This window comes from Armigeres subalbatus, chromosome 3, assembly GCF_024139115.2.
Source record: "Armigeres subalbatus isolate Guangzhou_Male chromosome 3, GZ_Asu_2, whole genome shotgun sequence".
Lineage (NCBI taxonomy): Eukaryota > Metazoa > Arthropoda > Insecta > Diptera > Culicidae > Armigeres > Armigeres subalbatus.
In genome coordinates, this window is record NC_085141.1 from 359,653,567 (window position 1) to 359,672,133 (window position 18,567).

The window sequence follows — 18,567 nt, forward strand, 5'->3', positions numbered from 1 at the left end:
CTACGAAACCAACTCCATGCTCTGCTTTTTCACCGCCGCTGTGATAGATGTTATACTTGAATGCAGTGTTGGTCGTGGGGTCCACGGCTCGGAATTCAAGTTCTCTGGATCTGGGCCATCGGACTTCTTGAATAGCGGCCACATTCACTCCAACCTTCTGCAGTTCGCGAGCCAGAAGGCTCACTCGTCCAGGTTCATTTAGGGTCCTGACATTCCAGGTACCGAGTGTCCAATCATAGTCCTTATTTCGTTGCCGGGTCGGTTGCCAATAACGTTCTCTTTTTCTTCTATCTCCATTTTTCGTGGAATATGAGAGGCTTCAGTAAGCTACCTTACCGGGGACGCGTTACCTACATCGCGCTGGTGAACAGACGCTCGAGGCGTACCTTCCACTAGACAACTGGCGGTCTTTTGTCATCGGACGACCCGTGGAAGCGTGAGATAGGAACTTGTTGCTTGTGGGGAGCAGAGCTCTGTTGGGCGCTCCTTCCTTGATGTCAAACCACCATTTTGCAGCCCGACAAACGATAAATCTGACGTGAAGGACACGTTTTATGAAAGTCTTGATAAAGCCTATGGAGAGTGCCCAAAGCGTGAAAATTGTTATCGGAGACGCTAACGCTTAGGTCAGTAGAGAGGACTTTTTCCGTCCCATAATCGGTAGGGAGAGCCTTCGCTCCGCTACCAATGATAACGGCCTACGGCTAGTAAATTTCGCTGCTGCCAGAGGGATGGCCATCACTACCACGTAGTCCTACCAAAGTAGGCCATGGACTACTTTGCACGAAAGAATATCCGAAAGCACACCTGGAGACACAAAAATGGTGAAACTTGCAACCAGATAACCATTTTCTGGTGGATGGGCGCCATTTCTCGGATGTTATCGATGTGCGGACTTTCAGAGGTCCGAACATTGACTCTGATCACTACCTCGTTGTCAGTAAAATTTGATCACGGTTGTCAACTGTATCGAACGAAATATCACAGCGAACGATGCGTTACAATATCCAGCGTTTGTCGGCGGAAGGAGTATCGGCTGAGTACCGCCAGAAGCTCGACGAACGGATAAGTGCAATCAACGTTAGCGACAACATCAACGATATATGGGAGTCGATCCATGGAGTTGTGAGCACAACAGCACGAGAAGTGGTAGGCACTGCACAGAGGCGACCCAGGACGGGTTGGATCGATGTGGAGTGTCAGAGAGTGACAGACGAGAAGAACGTTGCCAGAAGCCGGATGTTGGTGTCAGGTACCCGATCGAATAGAGATCGGTACAAGGAAGCAAGAGCAGCCGAAAAACGAAGAACAAGTGATTAGCGAGGCGCAGGAAAAAATGGGACAGAATGATATGCGAAAGTTTTATGAGACTGTCAATGGCGTGCGGAGAAAGACAGCGCCATCTCCCGTCATGTGCAACGACCAACAAGGGAATTTGCTGACATATAAAACCGAAGTGGCTGCCAGTTGGAAGCAACACTTCGAGACTTTGTTGTATAGGAAATGCCTGCTAGCTGGTTGGACGGCCTCATTTGCCCTCTCTTTAAGAAAGGGCACAAACTGGAGTGCGTCAATTACCGAGGAATAACCCTCCTTAATTCGGCGTACAAAATTATGTCCCGTATTCCGTTCAACAGATTGAGACCGCTTGAAGAGTCCTTCGTCGGCGAATACCAAGCAGGTTTTCGTGAGGGCCGATCAACGACGGATCAAATGTTTACCCTGAGACAAATCCTTGATAAATTCCGGGAGTACAACTTGCAGACACATCATCTGTTTATTGATTTCAAGGCGGCGTACGATTCAGTGAAACGGAATGAACTATGGCAGATTATGCTTGAAAACGGTTTTCGGGCGAAACTGATACGGCTGATTCGTATAACGTTGGACGGATCGAAATCAAGTGTAAGGGTTGCGGATGAAATATCGACGTCATTTGTTACCTTAGATGGATTAAAGTACACTCAAAAATATTCTAACGTTAAATGTACGTGAATGCGCACTTAAATAGGAAATCTATTCATATTCCTCTAGTTTATGTGCGTCAGATGTAAATCACAGCACATCATATGCCATCTATGTAATATTTTATTGCAGTCTACCTAAATGTCATATTAATACTACGTGAATATGCACGCATCATAATAGCTGTCAAAAGTACGTGATTTTCCTTTGTGAAAAAGTATAGTGAAAATACAACATGGCTGAACTCTAGATTAGGATTCTTCAACCGTTCTCGATATCTGTGGGAGATTTTCAAGCGTAAGAAAAAATCTACCAACCTGTTGAACTGTATTTAATTGAATTTTTGTTCTTATAGTTTGTAAAAGGAATGGTTGTCGTGCTGATGAAGTGATCATGCACAAGAAGCCAAGGCGAAAGCGGATATAGCAACTGAAACCCCAGAAATCGATAATGAAGTTAATTTTCATGATACGTGGCCATTACAGAAAGCAACAAAAGTACTCGGGAGCGAGCTCCATCGAAAAGTCAAACAGAATGCCTGGAAATGCGACAGTAACGGTTCTGTTTATGTTAGTCACACAAGACTGCAGTCAAATAATCAAACCAGCAGCTATACTCATTTCCGTCGACCGCATCAACCACACCCCCGTCAAGCTACTCCACATTAGTCGTTCTAAGCGCTGCTCGATCCGCTTTTGTATTGAAGAGCCCAATATTTGTCATGCAGATTGGATCATAACAATCCTCAATCATCACAGCCATGTGCATAAATTCTTCAAAAACATATATGTATAAAAGAACCTTTTAATAAATATGTTTGTTATTTTGTATATTTTTTTTAACAAAAACGATCGTGAATTTTCCGTATTTACCTTTATACCTATATATCACGTATTTCAAAGTATTTTTCAGTATAATACAATATCTACGCAAAAATCTATTATTCTTCATTTGGAAATATAGTCATTGAAGGGGACCTTCACGTAATATTTATCTAATAACACCATGAAATTACTTGACGTTTGACATATTTTGCTTTATGTTATCGTCCTGTAGCATTTACGTGAAAAGTGCTGTGGAAAAAATCCATGGTGGTTTTCACGTAAACCTTACGATGATATTTTTCTGGGTGTAGGGTGATGCACTCTCGAATCTACTGTTCAATATAGCGTTCGAAGGAGCGATTAGGAGAGCTGGCGTGCAAAGAAGCGGTACCATTATTACAAGATCGCATATGCTCCTGGGTTTTGCGGACGATATCGATATTATCGGAATTGATCGCCGTGCCGTGGAAGAAGCTTTTGTGCCTTTTAAGAGGGAGACAGCGAGGATTAGACTCACGATCAATACCAGCAAAACAAAGTATATGGTCGCTGGCAATCAACGTGGGTTCATTAGTGGTGGTGGTAGTGAAATGGTGCTGGATGGTGAAAAATTTGAAGTGGTGGAAGAATTTTTGTATCTTGGAACATTAGTGACGTGCGATAATGATGTTACCCGCGTATTGCAGCTGCAAATAGGGCTTATTACAGACTTCGTAATCAGCTTAAGTCCCGTAGTCTGCAAACGAAAACAAAACTCGCGCTGTATACTACTCTGATTCTTCCGGTGGCTTTATACGGCCATGAAACATGGACGTTAAAGGAGGCTGATCGGAGAGCTTGTAACCTGCACACTTCCAACGGCCTCGCGAGGGCATCAATGTAGCCCCTATGTACCCTTAACTAATTGAAGCAGAAATCAATCTTACCATGTTAAATACACTACACGTACAACACACAACAACAGAACACGAATAAAGTCCAAATATAGATGAGAACAACGTTGAGAGAGTCCACATCCAACCGAGAAAGGGACTATGGAAAGATTACGAGCTGAAATGCTGCCCTACATACGAACCAATTGGTGCAACCGACCATGAGATACCATAAATCGTCATCAGTAACCCTCTGCCCACGATCATCTCACAGCATCCAAAGATCTCTCGCTCCACATCAATCGCTGCTCTTATCACTTCCCCAAGAGATAAGAGAATAAGCTCACCATCAAAGCCGAGACGAAGTCACCGACCAAGCAAATGTTGGGCTAGTTGTCGGTTAACTGCTAAGCAGGCAGCACGCGTGATTAGCAATAGATTGCAATCAATCAAGTCGAAATTACAAAGTGCTACGGTGCCTGACCGGCAAAAGAAACGGTGAAGGTGAAACTCGGTGGACAAGTGATTAGTGGCGGGCTGGGGCAAGGTAGTGCACCCCAAAGTAGTGAAATTCACGGCTAATTATTTTATTCACTCTTTAGCCACCAATGCCCAGTACTGAGTTCCATCACTGATATGCCACCGTAATGCAGTGCTAGAGTGAAGACGGATTGCTTGAGATCGGCCTATCTTTTCACCGCCAACACCAATCGCCCGGCGGAATGTGGCGCAAAGCGGCAGCTGTGGATGGCCGGCAGATTGCTGGTGCAGTTCATCGGTCTGCCCGGGCAGGCATTACGTTCCATCGTCGCCGGGGGATACACTTTCAACACTGACACACACACAAATTAACACTTTTCCCTAGGTTTAAGCTGAAATAGAACGTAAGTAATTAATAAACACTTCTTTTAATTTGCATGTGAAATTTATGCTTTAATTTTATTAAGAGCGGCTCCGAGTACTTTTCGCCATTGGCTCCACTTGTTCGAACCATTTCTTTGTTTCAGGCTGATTGTGGTAAGTGGGTCATGGGGACCAGTGCCATCTTGACCGGCCTTTCTTAACTTTTTGTCCTCCGTCTCATGCGGCCTCCCCTCCCAAGGGGGTGGTGACAAGCTTTCGGAGTGTTTGAGCGTAAGGTGCTGCGGACAATACTCGGCGGTAAACAGGAGAACGGTATCTGGCGGCGTCGCATGAATCACGAATTGTACCAGGTATATAAAGGGCTGGATATTGTTAAGCTTATACAACACGACAGACTACGGTGGGCCACGTTGTTCGTATGCGAAGCGAAGATAATATTTAGTAGAGAACCCGGAAGAGGCCGCAGACTTCGTGGAAGGCCGCGTTCACGATGGCTTTTTGCAGTTGAAGAGAACCTGAGGGCGCTCAATGTTCAGGGCGACTGGAGGCGATTGGCCCAGGATCGAGTCCAGTGGAGAAGGATACTCCATTCGGCGTAGGTTCATCGAAGAGCTGTAGCCCATCAAGTATCAAGTAAGTATGCGACCCGCTCAAACGTCATAATTTCTTGGGGGAGTTCATTTTGCGTTAGTCTATTGAGACAGACCTTCAGTATTTATATCCAGTTTTCAGTATTTATATTCAGTTTCTGCGAGCGTGAATCCACTTTATCAGCAGTCCTTCTTATTTACGGTTGCAGTTAAGGTCCAAAATCGTCAAATCAGAGATTGACGTGAAATGAACGATTCGCTCGAATTAAACGTTTGATTCTTTGGCTTATTTAAGGTCAACTTTCCCAAAGAACCCATATTTTTTGAAGCCTCTAACTATTTTTAAAATCGAAAAAGTGCTGTTTTTTAAGATTGGCCCGATTTTGAACGAACATCGGGTGAATTTTTCAGGCCGGTTCACACGTGCAGCACTTTTTCGGTTTTTGTTTTCGATTTTAAAAATAGTTAGAGGCTTCAAAAAATATGGGTTCTTTGGGAAAGTTGACCTTAAATAAGCTAAAGAACCGACTGAGACAATAAAACGGGATACAATTTTTGACGGGAAAGGTCAATTCAAGACAAAATTTTCAAAACGACTTATCTGCTTTTGTAAACAAAGATTCAAATGATGATTTGACGAATCTGATAGCTCTCCCACGCAAACCAACACCACCAATAGGTAGGTGAAAGTTTCCGCTACTTGTTGATAGTGTTGGTTTGCGTGGGAGAGCTATTGGATTCGTCAAATCGTCGTTTGAATCTTTGTTTTCAAAAGCAGATAAGTCGTTTTGAAAATTTTGTCTTGAATTCTTCCATGATCTCCTTGGCGGCCTTGTAGTTTGATTCACCGTATGTTGGCTGTCATTAACGAAAAACCTATCATCCGTCGAAGGTAATGGTATTTGGCCCAGTTATTATAACACATTTTCTTGTAATAATTTTAAATTGGATTGGTTGATGGTTTTCACCAGGCACCTGGGAAGATTGTTGCGATGTAGTTTGTACACCAGGCCATCATGCCCTACATTGTCGAACACACCTTCTCGACATAGAGTAAGGCCATGACGGATGTTTTAGAGACAGACTTGCTCCGTCTGAGGACGTTGGCAACTCGGGTAAGTTGGTGCACGGTGGATTGATCGCGTCGGAAATCAACTGTCCTTTGAGTAAGATGTTGTGGTGTTCAACAGACTTAAGTAGCCGGCTGTGATTTGCCTTTTCATATAGCTTGGATAGTCCTGAGAGAAGGAGACGAAGAATCCTCCCTAGGCTTCCGGATGGGGATGACTTTCGCTGATTTCCAATACGATGGGAAGTAGCAAGACGGAGACACTGAATAAAGAGCAGCGAAAGGTGCTCGAAAAACGGAGCACTTGTGTGTTTGAATTTGAGATTCAGGATGTTGTCGAAACCTGAAGCCTTCATGTTTTTAGATGTAGGCCGTCAATTCGTCAGCTGAGATCTCCAACTCCGAGAAGACGTTGGGTGACTAAAGGATGTTGTTAGCATGTTCATTGACGGCTGCTTCGTGCGTACTGACGATTTTATGTTCAAGATTGTGTGAGCTGATGAAGTGATGACTTATTTCGGCTGCCTTCTCTGCAAGAGCTATCAAGTGATCATTAGAGTCATTGTTGTCTAGTGGGATCTAAACTGGAATGGGCTGAGGCTTGGATTTTAGAATTTTGGTTAGCTTTCAGAACGGGTTAGCATAGTCTGGGAGAACGCGGATCTTATTATAAAAATCACTATTTCTGAGGTCCACCATTCTGGCCCGGATAATTTTGGCCATGCTATTGCACCGGCTATTGAGCGTAGGCAACCCAGTACGCTGGTACTGCTTGTGATTGTAATTTTGCATACGGATCAAATATTTGGTGAGTGTATGAATGGTTAGGGTGTTGCTTACCTGATTCATTGGTCCAAGCTCGTGGGCTAGGGAGTGTCGTAGCCAAGCAAATCCGTCTTCCGATTTGCCTTTTTACCAACGAAAACAAGTGCGGAACACCGAAAGATAATTCGCATGTTCACGCCTCAAAAACATAACACTGAATGATCGTTTATTTTCACCGTTCGAATCATCCAGAATTCCTGTCAGCCTACTGAGATTGTATTTCAAATTCTTTATCATTTTTTATAATAATGTCATTTATAAATTATTTAGTTTATTTCATTATTTTTATCATGAAATAAGAAATACGTTCCACTTTATCCATCAATGTTACCAACAAATGCAAATGCATTTTTCAGACTCACTTTATTCCCCACAATATTCACCGTCTCTACTCTTTCTTTTTTTCGGTTAGGAATTCTTTTTTGGAGCTGTTAATACGAAAACATGCATTTAATTGAATTCTTTATTTCATACCGGCGCAGTTGTTTATATATCAATAACAGCTGTGAATTTATGATCTGTGGCTCTAAAGCATTGACGCTGTCCTTAAATTGCTCAGATAATTCTGTTTAAACTATTGATTTACTAAACCATTAGCTAAACCAATCTAACCCAAATTTAATCCACATTCCACACAAATCCAATCCAATCCAAATCAAATCCATACCCAATCCATATCCAATCCAAATCCAATCCAAATCCAATCCAAATCCAATCCAAATCCAATCCAAATCCAATCCAAATCCAATCCAAATCCAATCCAGATCCAATTCAAATCCAATCCAAATCCAATCCAAAGCTAATCCAAATCCAATCCAAATCCAATCCAAATCCAATCCAAATCCAATCCAAATCCAATCCAAATCAAATCTATATCCAATCCAAATCCGATGTATTTTTTTTATGACTTTTCTTAATTTTTTTTGCCATATTATTTTCTCGCGTTCTCTCTCTCTTTCTATATGCCCTTAGCATATCATGGCTTATCTTTTTTTTGCCGTTCTCTATCTCCTACTTAGGCTTACCATTATTTTTTGCCTTTTATATAGCATGGCTTACCATTATTTTTTTGCCATTTTTTCAGACTGAGGCTTACCACTATTTTTTTGCCATATCTCGTCTGGGGTTTACCTTTTTTTTACCCTTCACCAATCATAGCTTATCATTTTTTTTGCCATATTTTTCACGTGGGAGGCTTACCATATTTTTTGCCTCATTCAGCTTTTCTTCTACTGCTGACCTTTCTTACCTTGTAGGGAGCAACGACTACGTCATTGTCGTAGCCAAGCAAATCCGTCTTCCGATTTGCCTTTTACCAACGAAAACAAGCGCAGAATACCGAAGGATAATTCGCATGTTCACGCCTCAAAACATAACACTGAATGATCGTTTATTTTCACCGTTCGAATCATCTAGAATTCCTGTCAGCCTACTGAGATTGAATTTCAAATTCGTTATCATTTTTTCTATTAATGTCATTTTTAAATATTTTAGTTTATTTCATTATTTTTATCATGAAATAAGAAATACGTTCCACTTATCCATCAATGTAACCAACAAATGCAAATGCATTTTTCAGACTCACTTTATTCCCCACAAGGAGAGCGTCTCCTAGATAGCGTGCAGCTGCTCGTCGACGTCTTCGGATGACACCGGATGCCGCTGGTAGTCGATGTTCGCGCCCACGCACCGTTGAAACCGACCCCAGTCGACATGGTGATAGTTACGCCGGGTCAAATTGTGCCGATTCACCGAAGTTCCAAGCTCCGGCGATGATGAACGACCCCTGCCGCCGAGTAAGCATGACTATACTGCCGCTAACCGCAAGTCGAGCACATCTGTATATGGAGGCCCATATACAGATATGCTCGACTTGCGGTTAGCGGTAGTATATCCCTTTGACATGTGTGGGACAGTAAGCTACGATGAACGTGACAAGTTCAACGGAGGTGGTGATTTCCACTGCAACGACAATCGTCCTCTATAGTTTATTACCTCTATTGAACCGACGCAGCTGCTGCTGCCAGTCGCTTGTGCGGTTGTAATGGTGGAAGGATTGGAATTGCTCGTCGGGGAGCCACCATGGCCGGATAGTTTACCTCGTTAAGTGCAGGAAAACGGTTCTTCTTCGGCAGGGTCCTGGTGGATGCCTTCTTCCGCATTTCCAGGAACTCCGCTCGCTTTGGGCAGCCCGATGTTTGTCGCCACAGTTGGCGCACTTGGGATGGGCCATCTTCATCTTGTTTCACTCGTCGGTCGGATGGGGTTCGGAACACTTGTTGCAGCGCAGCTCCATGCGGCAGTTCCTGGTGCCGTGACAGAAGTTGTTGAAGTCTCTTCGGTATCTCCCATGATGGGTTTGAGAGAGAATAACGGCACCGCGATGAAGCGGACGAACAAACAAAAAAACCTTAGGGGAATTAGCGAGGTAAAAACACGACCGATCGTGTTGCTGCCTCGAACTGGATTGTTGAGTTGCCGTCAGTCTTCAGTATCTCCAGGCAAATTTGCTGCCGTACATGTTGGAAACTTGGAGGAAATCTCATAGAAAACGGTAAACAATCTGCCTACCTTTTTTTCCATAAACTGCTCCTATTTATTTTTCAATTAGCCCATATTTTATGGAATGTGGCTGTAGGTGAGATCGAGATAGAGAAATGACTTTTTGCTTTACGATCTGATATCAACAAATCCTTTTTACCTTTCTCGTATTTTATATGTCTTAATTACACTGAATGTCATGGCATGCTGAGCAGGTGTTTCATATTGCATTGGCTTAAACCTGAGACCTCAACGGGTACAAATTTATTTCTGAAAAAGTGTCCGCGCTCTTCCAAATTGTTCAAAAGATGGATGCAAGTGCATGGTGATGTGATACAATAAAAACCTCGTTGTATTACTCATAAGTAGTCGATCTGTTTTTATTAATCCTAATAGAATCTTTTCAACTAGATAAAAAGTGATCATTGTGTATATTATCTACTGAGTTCGCATGTAGAAGATTTCTCCTAGACATTCTTTGATTTGTCACGGTTTGTTACAGAACCATTTCAAAATGATCAATCAAACTTAATAGTAACATAAATGAGAAATACGCGTCAATGTTTGTGCAATCAAAGAATAAAAATATAGATATCCAACTATATGCTATAACAATAGCTCGTTCGTGTAAACATGAGAAATGATCTGGATGAGATAGGTTCTGTCTGTTACTTCGAATTATAAATCATGAAAAAAATACCCGAGGTATGACGCTTACTCTAGGAGAAATGTTGGCTCAATTATTTTCAATTCTTTAAATTTTCCCTAAATTAGATTTTACAAATTGACGTTTTTAAGACATTTGATTTTGGAAAGATTGCTCGTGAAAGATAATAATTTCTTTGGAATAGTCGATCTCATTAATTTTAAGATGAAACTTTGAAAAAATGTCTTTAAAATGATTGGTTGATTGTTTGATTTTTGTTCGTTTGTTCATAACTTTTGGTTTGTTTTCCCGGTTTGTTGATGTTACTCAGCTAATTAACTGCCACCACCACTCAGTTCATCTTCGTACTGCTTCCTGAAGCAGTCACCAACGGGGAAGAAGTCCCAACATCTTTGCTGGTACATGTTCCACACGTAAGTTTCCTGACCGGTGTACTCCGTGTCCGGTTTGTTGATTAAATGCATCAGGAAGAACATGTAGTTCGCCAGGTTGTGTTCCTGAGCGACGTGCGTGTCGAACCCGTGAGGTACCTGAGAACAAGAAACAAATTTAATCATGATTCCTTTACCAATTCATCCGAGCACTCACTTTATCAAAATAGTCTTTGCCTATACCACAAATAAAGCAGTTAGACTCCATGTCCTCCTTAACCGATTCCAGCTGATCACGAAGCTCTCCGAAAGCGTCAATGATCAAACCCTGGATGATGGCAAGCAGGATAATAATAACGAAGAAGAAGAACGAAATATCGAATAGAATTCGATACACTTCGTAGTCGTCTCCGTCTGGGTCTCCAATTTCGTCACCAATGCCACCACCCGCTCGGACACCTTTGTACAAATGGAAGACGAAGCAGGTGCCCATGTCGTGACATTTCCGGTCTCCCTCTTCTCCATCGTCATCTTCCTGGATGTAGAACTTTCGGAAGAAGTTGAACGCAATTACGGTGTAGATGTAGACAATAATTGTGAGAAGCATGACCGTCAGCACCAGTTGTTTGCCGTTGTGTGTTACGGACTGCAAAATGGTACGCAGAGTTTTAAAACCGACGGCCACATCGAGCAAATGAGCCGCAAAGAAGAAATTATTGAAGTTGCCCATAACCGAAAACGTGAAATACCAAAGCGAATACAGAAAAGCGTTGTCCGTGATTGTGACGCCGGCTTTCCAGATCTGGTATCTCCAATCGATGTTTGCAATAAAGTGGAAGAATCCACCTCCTTCGGTACTCTCCTGAGCAGCAAAAGCGTTCTTTTCCATACCAAGCAAATTAGATATTGAATCGAAATCGTAGGTCTCGCTGTACTTCTGACGGACCTTCTTTTTGACGAATTTGTCCCAGTAATTGACTGGGAACGTCTTTGCTGAAATAACCAATTTATCCCAGTGTGATTTGATGTCATCGTCTTCCGGTTGCTCGGCAATGAACAGTCCGTCGAATTCCAGTCGTCGAGCAATTTCCTTTTCGCGTTTGAAGATAGCCAGCGGAACCTTCAGATGATAGTACGCAATCAACATACAAAGCGAGACCAAACTGTGCATAAAGGCAGCGATCCGCATCACGTGTGCCATGTAGAAGAAGTCCTCATCCACCTCGACCTTTTCCAGTGGATCTTCTCCGTCACCTTCGTCTCCACCATCTCCACTGCCACCCTCGCCGCTACCACCTTCCAAAACAGCTTCAACCAATCCAGAGCCAAGTCCTGAGGCCAATTCCATCATATCCTCGCCAGATCCTTCCGCAGGTTCATCGTCATCCAGTGTTGTAACCTTATAGAACAGCAACATAAAATTGATACCGAATGCCAAAACCAAAGCGACGTATTTCAGGTTATAGAAGTTCCTAGCCAAAAAGCTGACTGCCTTCTTCGTGTACTTCGAAAAATCGATCTGCGTTACAGCTGCCGGTTCTTTTGTGTCAGCAGATGCTTTCTTCTGTTCGGCTTCGATGTTAGCCAAAGTAGCTTCCTGGGCTTTCTGAGCTTCCGATCGTTCTTGAGCCGCTCGCTTGGCAGCTTCACCTCCGAGAAGATCAACCAGAGTCATCGGCGGTTCAGCGCTGGCCGCATCTGCCGACAGTTCAGCAGCGCCATCCTCCGGACTACTCTCACCCGTTTCCTCCACCGACGATGATGGACTCAAAGCAGGGGATTCATGAGGCTGCATGCGGTATTGCCCATTCTCTTCCTTACTAATATCCAAACCAAATGCCTGTACCGTACTAGGCGGTTCTTCTGTTGGTAACGGTGGTAACGCTAGTAACGACGGTTCAACTTCCACGATCACTTCCTCTTCCTCCTGAGTTGATCCTCGCATCAATGACATTAGAATGTTCACCAAATACTTGATAATAACCGATACCCCAAAGCCTGAATAGTAGAACGCGTAGAAGATCATTTTGAAGAAGCCTACGATAATTTCCGGGAATGATTTCGACTGCAGCACCGCGATCTGATGTTTGATGTTCGATGGTGAGATCATGTATACCGAGTAGGACAGACCGTCCTTGATGGCTTGAATCGTTCGCTTGATTGGATCCTTAGCGGCGCGTTCTTCTTCCTCTTCGCTAATGTAAGTGAAGGCGGCCTCACGCCGTACGTTGCCGCCGTCTTCATCGCTGGCCATCAGTCCGGACGCATGTGTCATTTCAAATATAGCATCCTCGCAGAAATTGACGAACGCTTCGAGTTTCTCCTTGTCACCGCCCTCAGTTACGATCGAGTAGAAGAATGCGCGCTTAGATTCTTTGATCTGTGGTTTCTCCCACTGTTCGATGTTGGCCTCCTTGATCTCAAAGTACACTCGTTCGATGCGCTTGGACGATCCCATAATTTCAATACGACCCAGGAACGATTCGAAATAGTTCAGAACTGATCCAGCAGTCTCCAGGAAACGGGCCAGACGAGGTTCGTTGGGCATGTGCTCAGAAAGGTTTGTCAACAGTACCGCCAAGTTGAAACCGATTTCCTTCGCTGGTTCGTGGAAGCGATCAACAAAACCAATGTAATCGATCTTTCCGTCGTGATTGGTTTCACAACAAGCCAGCAGGAAGTCAATTTCCTCCGGTGTGTAACTCTTCTGTTGCTCCATCTTCTCCCGGAAGTCCTTGGGTAAAATCCATCCATCGCCGTTGGGATCGATTTCCGTAAAGCTTGGCGTAGAAGTGAGATCCTTCAATTTCAAGAACATGTCGAAGTACTTGAGGATCAGCTCTACGTTGGAAGCCGATTCGACCAGGGTATCCACCATCTGTTTACCGATCGTACCGTTCACGACGTTTCCCTCAAGCATGGACAGCATCATGGTGATCATATCCTTTTGCAAGTTGAGCAATTCCTTCAGTAGGTCGACTTGGCTGGAGTGCTTGGAGAGTTTGTCTTGCATGTGCGAAAACAAGAATAAGAAACCTCCGACGGCATCCCATAGACGGGAATGGGCCAACGCTTGCTGATTCTGTGTACAAGGACCTTGGATGACTTCAGTAAGGGTGTTGAATACCTGACTAGCAACACCGATGGCCTTGAAGAAGTTGGCTTTACCAGCTGAGTCGATCAATTCCTTGCTGGAGTAGTGCCAGTAAAAGTCCATAATGGACTCCTGAAGTCGCAGCAGGTAATCGACAGTACAGATGACTACGTTAACGGTGGTGGTATTACCAGCCTGAGTTCTCAAATAATTCTGCCAGTCCAAGTTGTGGCCTTCGCAAGTCAGTTGGATGAACCGGAACAGAGCACAGGTGAATTCAGCATCGTGCATATTCTTCTCACCAGCTGCCCCTTCAGCACCAACACCAAGCCCCTCGGCTTTGGTGTTGCGTTCAAAGGCATCCAGATCAAGCACACTACAAGAGTTCATCAAACCCGCGATCGAGGTGAAGAATCCGACGTCCTTCTTCTCCTTCAGGTGGTTCAACATGCCCATCTGGACGTCGATGTTACCGCCCCGCAGGATAGCGATGCCCAACTGAAGTGTTCGCATGACCATGTCCGAGGGAATACCCTTGGATGCGGAAATGTGTAGCAGGACCATTTGGGCAACGCCACGATTGGCCAAGCGGGCCTGATGGAACAGCAATTTCTGCTTCTCCATTTCTTGTTCCTGCAAAGATATTATTCGATTAGATTATTTTTGTTCAAAGTACGGCTCGCGTATTCATTAGGTTAGATATCTTACTATCAGTTTATCCATGGTCTTTCAGGTTAGATAAGGTTTGGAAGTGTTAGAGGTTAGTATGGAGCGTTGAAAGACAAATGTGTAAAACACTTACATGAATACTGGCACCTCCTTCATCCTCACCACCACCACCGCCGCCTTCTTCTTCGTCACCTCCCTCTTCCTCCTCTTCGCCGCACGATCGAGCAACAATGCTCGCATAGGACATATACAGGGCGTCCTCTTGGAGGGCACCGCTACGCTCCGTCATAGCACCACGGCAGAAGGTCGTTACCAGCTGAGTCAGCGGATCGGGTTTACCCTCCTCCTCTTCCTCTTCCTTCTTCTTTTTCTCGGCATCTTCGAATGTTTGCTGAGCGGATAGAATAAACATAAGAAATACGAACGAATGTTCACATCTGGGACTCAACTTACAGTAAGGTCTTCAATCATGACTTCTTGTCCAACATTCTCGTCCTCCAGCCATAGTTCGGAGTAGGTCCTAGCGAAGATGTTACAGGCTCGATGTCTGTGGAAATCAGGGGCGCATCCCCGTAACAACGGTATCTATTAGTAAAAGCCCTTGAACAAGCTCAGTTTCAAGCCAAACCGTAACACAAAAGAAAACTACAACATAACAAACAAAAAAGAGGTTAGATCTGAACGATTTGCAGGGGTTCTAGTTTAGATTTGTTCGCTACTAGAGAAAACATAATGAAGCTGACAAACGAAAAGTAAGACAAACTAACGAACGGATAACGAGTGCTTCCATAGTACTTTCCAGGCGCTGAATAAATCAAGTGGGAGGGGTACGGGGGAGGGGTGAAATACGGACACCAATAGCGCATAGTAGTAATAATAGAGGACAAGTCACCTGCTCAATCTATACATTGGTTTTGATCTTATGCATGCAACAGCCATTTTGCGTCGTGCTTGTGACAAAACTTGTTTCACATTTAATCGGTTGCCTTTTGGTCGGCATGCCTATATATAGTCGGTGGTATCCAAGTTAGTAGATCATAATGCGGTTAGTAAATCTCATTTTTTAGCCAATATGGAGGTGTGGTAGTGTGCGTGTGTTGAGAGTGGCTCATCAATCGGTAGTTCTCGGAACGGAGAAGCGTAGAACTCGAGGGAGAAAATTTCGGAAAGTAAGACCGTGGGGCGGTGCGTTCATTGTTTAGTGTGCGTGCGGATGAATGCTTCCTTGTTGTGCGTGTAAGGAACGAAACTGCGTGCAGTGTGGTTTGTTAAGTTTTTATGCCACCCATAGCGAAATTTATCCATGGACCAAGACAAAGGAGATACCAAAAAGGTGTGGCTTGCTGGGATTTTTGGCTGAATTATGTTGTGGTTTATTTCTCAAAAACATGACACGTAGTGCAAAAAAAATAAGAACATTCCTTGGTGTGATTGGTCAAAAATAAAAAAAAGGTTCCACAAAATAATGTTTAGGAAAAATGCTGGTTATATGCAAAACTTTTCAGCACAAAGTTTTGTTTCAGACTGCGTCTTTTTTTAGAGAAAACTAAATACTCATATCACTATTTATTGGAATATCTGATAATCGTTTATCGATAGTTTACGCGAACTTATTCATATAAAAAATCGAATTATCGATAGCGCGGAAAAATTAAAATATATGCAAACTACAATCCTTTCCAAAACTAACATTGCCCATAACTTAGAGTTAGAAATGTAATGCATGAATTATTTATAGTGGTCTACATAGCAGCAATAGTTTACAACTTCGCACTGAACCGAATGGATTGGAACACGTGTACGATAGATATAACGTACACGTGAATGTCTATTATCAAATTATCAACGAATATGCGTTTAGTTTGTAGTCGTTTATGTTGTCATCGAAATATCAAGTGGAATATTAATTTATTGAAGAATTGCCCAAAGTCTAAAAGAACATTGAAGATCTTGTAGGTGTTGATCGAAGTAGGAAATTCATTTTGACAAAAAATCCTACTTTTTCAAAATGATATGAAGACGATGGGAGAACCCAAAGTTTTAATATTTACAGTCGATTATCTACATCTCGTTGTTGATGGGTTTATCGGTTCCTCCAATTAACATACATTTTTGCGTTCTATATCTCGATAACCTCTCTATCTCGTTGTGTTCTGATCAATTTTGACGTAGGACTACGTCTGTGTTTTCTATATTGGGGTACACTTTACGATTGCGAAAATCAGGGACCGTCACGAAAATATGATAGACTTTAAACTTTAATATCTAAGCCGTTTCTCGATGGATTTTCAATTTTTTTGGACCATTCGATCAAGGATGAGTCAACGCTTCTTTGTATTTATTTGAAAATACTGATTTTTAACTATTTATTATCGATAATTGATAAAAAGTTTAGAAATAGGTAAACTAACCAATCACGTACATGCATCACTAGCACAGACATCAAAAATCAATCATTTGCGGGTTTGGATCTAATCCTCAGTTTGAACAAGATTTTACGCATAGCAGACGCATCAAAGCGATCGTAGCGGGACGGACACAGCATCACGGAGGCGCTAATAACATTTTTAAAGAAAATCCATCGCATTGGTGGTGGTTCTCGATGTGTTGCTGCAGATCATTCAACCTCAGCGAACCAGAATTTCATGGAATTAGATAGCACTGTGGCTATCCCGCACCGCCAGTGCCGATGGTGAAAATTTATTACAAATTGTGGTGTCAGTTAGTTGGAAAGGAACATTGGGAAAAGAAAATTGGTTCTTCTCAGGACCAACATTTTATGAAAAGAAAGAGTTAATTGCGAAAATAGACTGTTTCGGTGGCATCGGGTTTGGCGTGGTAGCTTGGTTGCTAATAGTGATTCCATCCATGAAAATTCACTACATCATCTTCCTCCGACGCGCTATCAAATTCGCTATTTACGATGAGTTTTGCACTTTGAAGAAAGTTTATTTCGGATAGTCGGATCAACCTTCTTTTGTATAAAATCAATGAAGACGCCACCTCAGTGGAAACTATCTACAGCAACCACCCATCGGTGAACGTCGCTCGGACAGACAGATGCCGAAAGATAATGTTTTGTAATATGAAGAAACTTCGTCTTGAGTCAAATTTCTGTTGTCATTCCTTGCAACAATACGCATTTTAGATAAACAACATCTCATAGGGCAAAAGATCCGATAGTCGTGGGTGTTCCTATGGTTGCGGTAGTGTTATTTTAACAAAATCTACGTATTTAACGCAGCAACCCATATTGTCTATCAATTTGTTGACCTGTCATTACTCGAAATAAAAGAAAACAGATAAGAAAATCCCTCCAAATCGGTAAAGTATCACTAAATTACCATATCTTTTTCTCGGCTTTGCACCAATAGTTGCGGTAGTGTTCCAATTAGGAATGGGCGTTTTTCGGAAAAATATCGATACTGCCGAATCGATGTTTTTATTGTCAAAAAATCGATGCTGAAAAATATCGGCGTTGAAACATCGATATTCCGATATATCGATACGCCCGAAAAATTAAAAGCACGAGCAAAAAAAAAAAAAAACAGGGGTAGTTTAGATTTTTCATTTCAGGTCATCGAATCGCACATCAAAGTTTCGCTGTTTCGCAGTTTTAACAGATTGTGCCTAATGTGCTATATTTTTTAATTCAAAAAATCGAAATCCGATATCCGCTAGAAAAAATCGATACAGTCAAATATCGAACTTAAAAAAATCGATACGAAATATCGATTAATCGGAGCGAAAATATCGATTCCCGATATATCGTATCGGTATCGCCCATTCCTAGTTCCAATAGTTGCGAGCTCCATAAGAAAACAATGGGATTCGTAACTATAGGAGCACAAATTAAAAAATACCGCAACTAATGGAACACTGCACCAACAATTGGAGGTATCATTTTAGGTAACAATAACGATTTCTGCAGCGTTTGGGATACTTTTCGTTTAAAATATAATTGATGAGCTGTTGGATAAGTACTTAAGGTAAGCAACATGAAATATAGATGTGGTGTAAGCGAAGAAACAGTGGTGGAACGTGCTTAGTTCCTCCACTATTGGGTCTTTTACCCTAACTAAGTTCAGAATCTTGCGAGAAAATTTCATTGGATTCTTGGAATTTATCATTCTCCAAACGGTCCGTTGTCTGTGGAAACCCGATCGAAATGGCTCGCGCGCGCCGAAAAGCAGCTTTCTTATATCTAATGAAGTAA

At 42.6% G+C, this 18,567-nt stretch overlaps 1 protein-coding gene across 18 annotated transcripts in view; it reads right to left on the reverse strand.

The window, feature by feature from the left end:
- Positions 1–9,900: 9,900 nt before the first annotated feature.
- The window catches only part of LOC134226237 (ryanodine receptor), a 160,702-nt gene continuing 152,035 nt past the window's right edge, over positions 9,901–18,567 (reverse strand). For 13 of the 18 annotated variants that reach the window (XM_062706877.1, XM_062706875.1, XM_062706870.1 and 10 more), the window contains 4 exons: positions 14,805–14,898; positions 14,485–14,742; positions 10,806–14,315; positions 9,901–10,747 (listed from right to left, as the gene is read on the reverse strand). In XM_062706877.1, the coding sequence (XP_062562861.1) occupies positions 10,532–10,747; positions 10,806–14,315; positions 14,485–14,742; positions 14,805–14,898 (4,078 nt within the window). In that variant the 3' untranslated portion in view covers positions 9,901–10,531. Of the gene's footprint in view, positions 10,748–10,805; positions 14,316–14,484; positions 14,743–14,804; positions 14,899–15,243; positions 15,354–18,567 lie in introns of all 18 variants that reach the window. The other 5 variants (XM_062706879.1, XM_062706881.1, XM_062706874.1 and 2 more) reach the window with 1 other exon arrangement.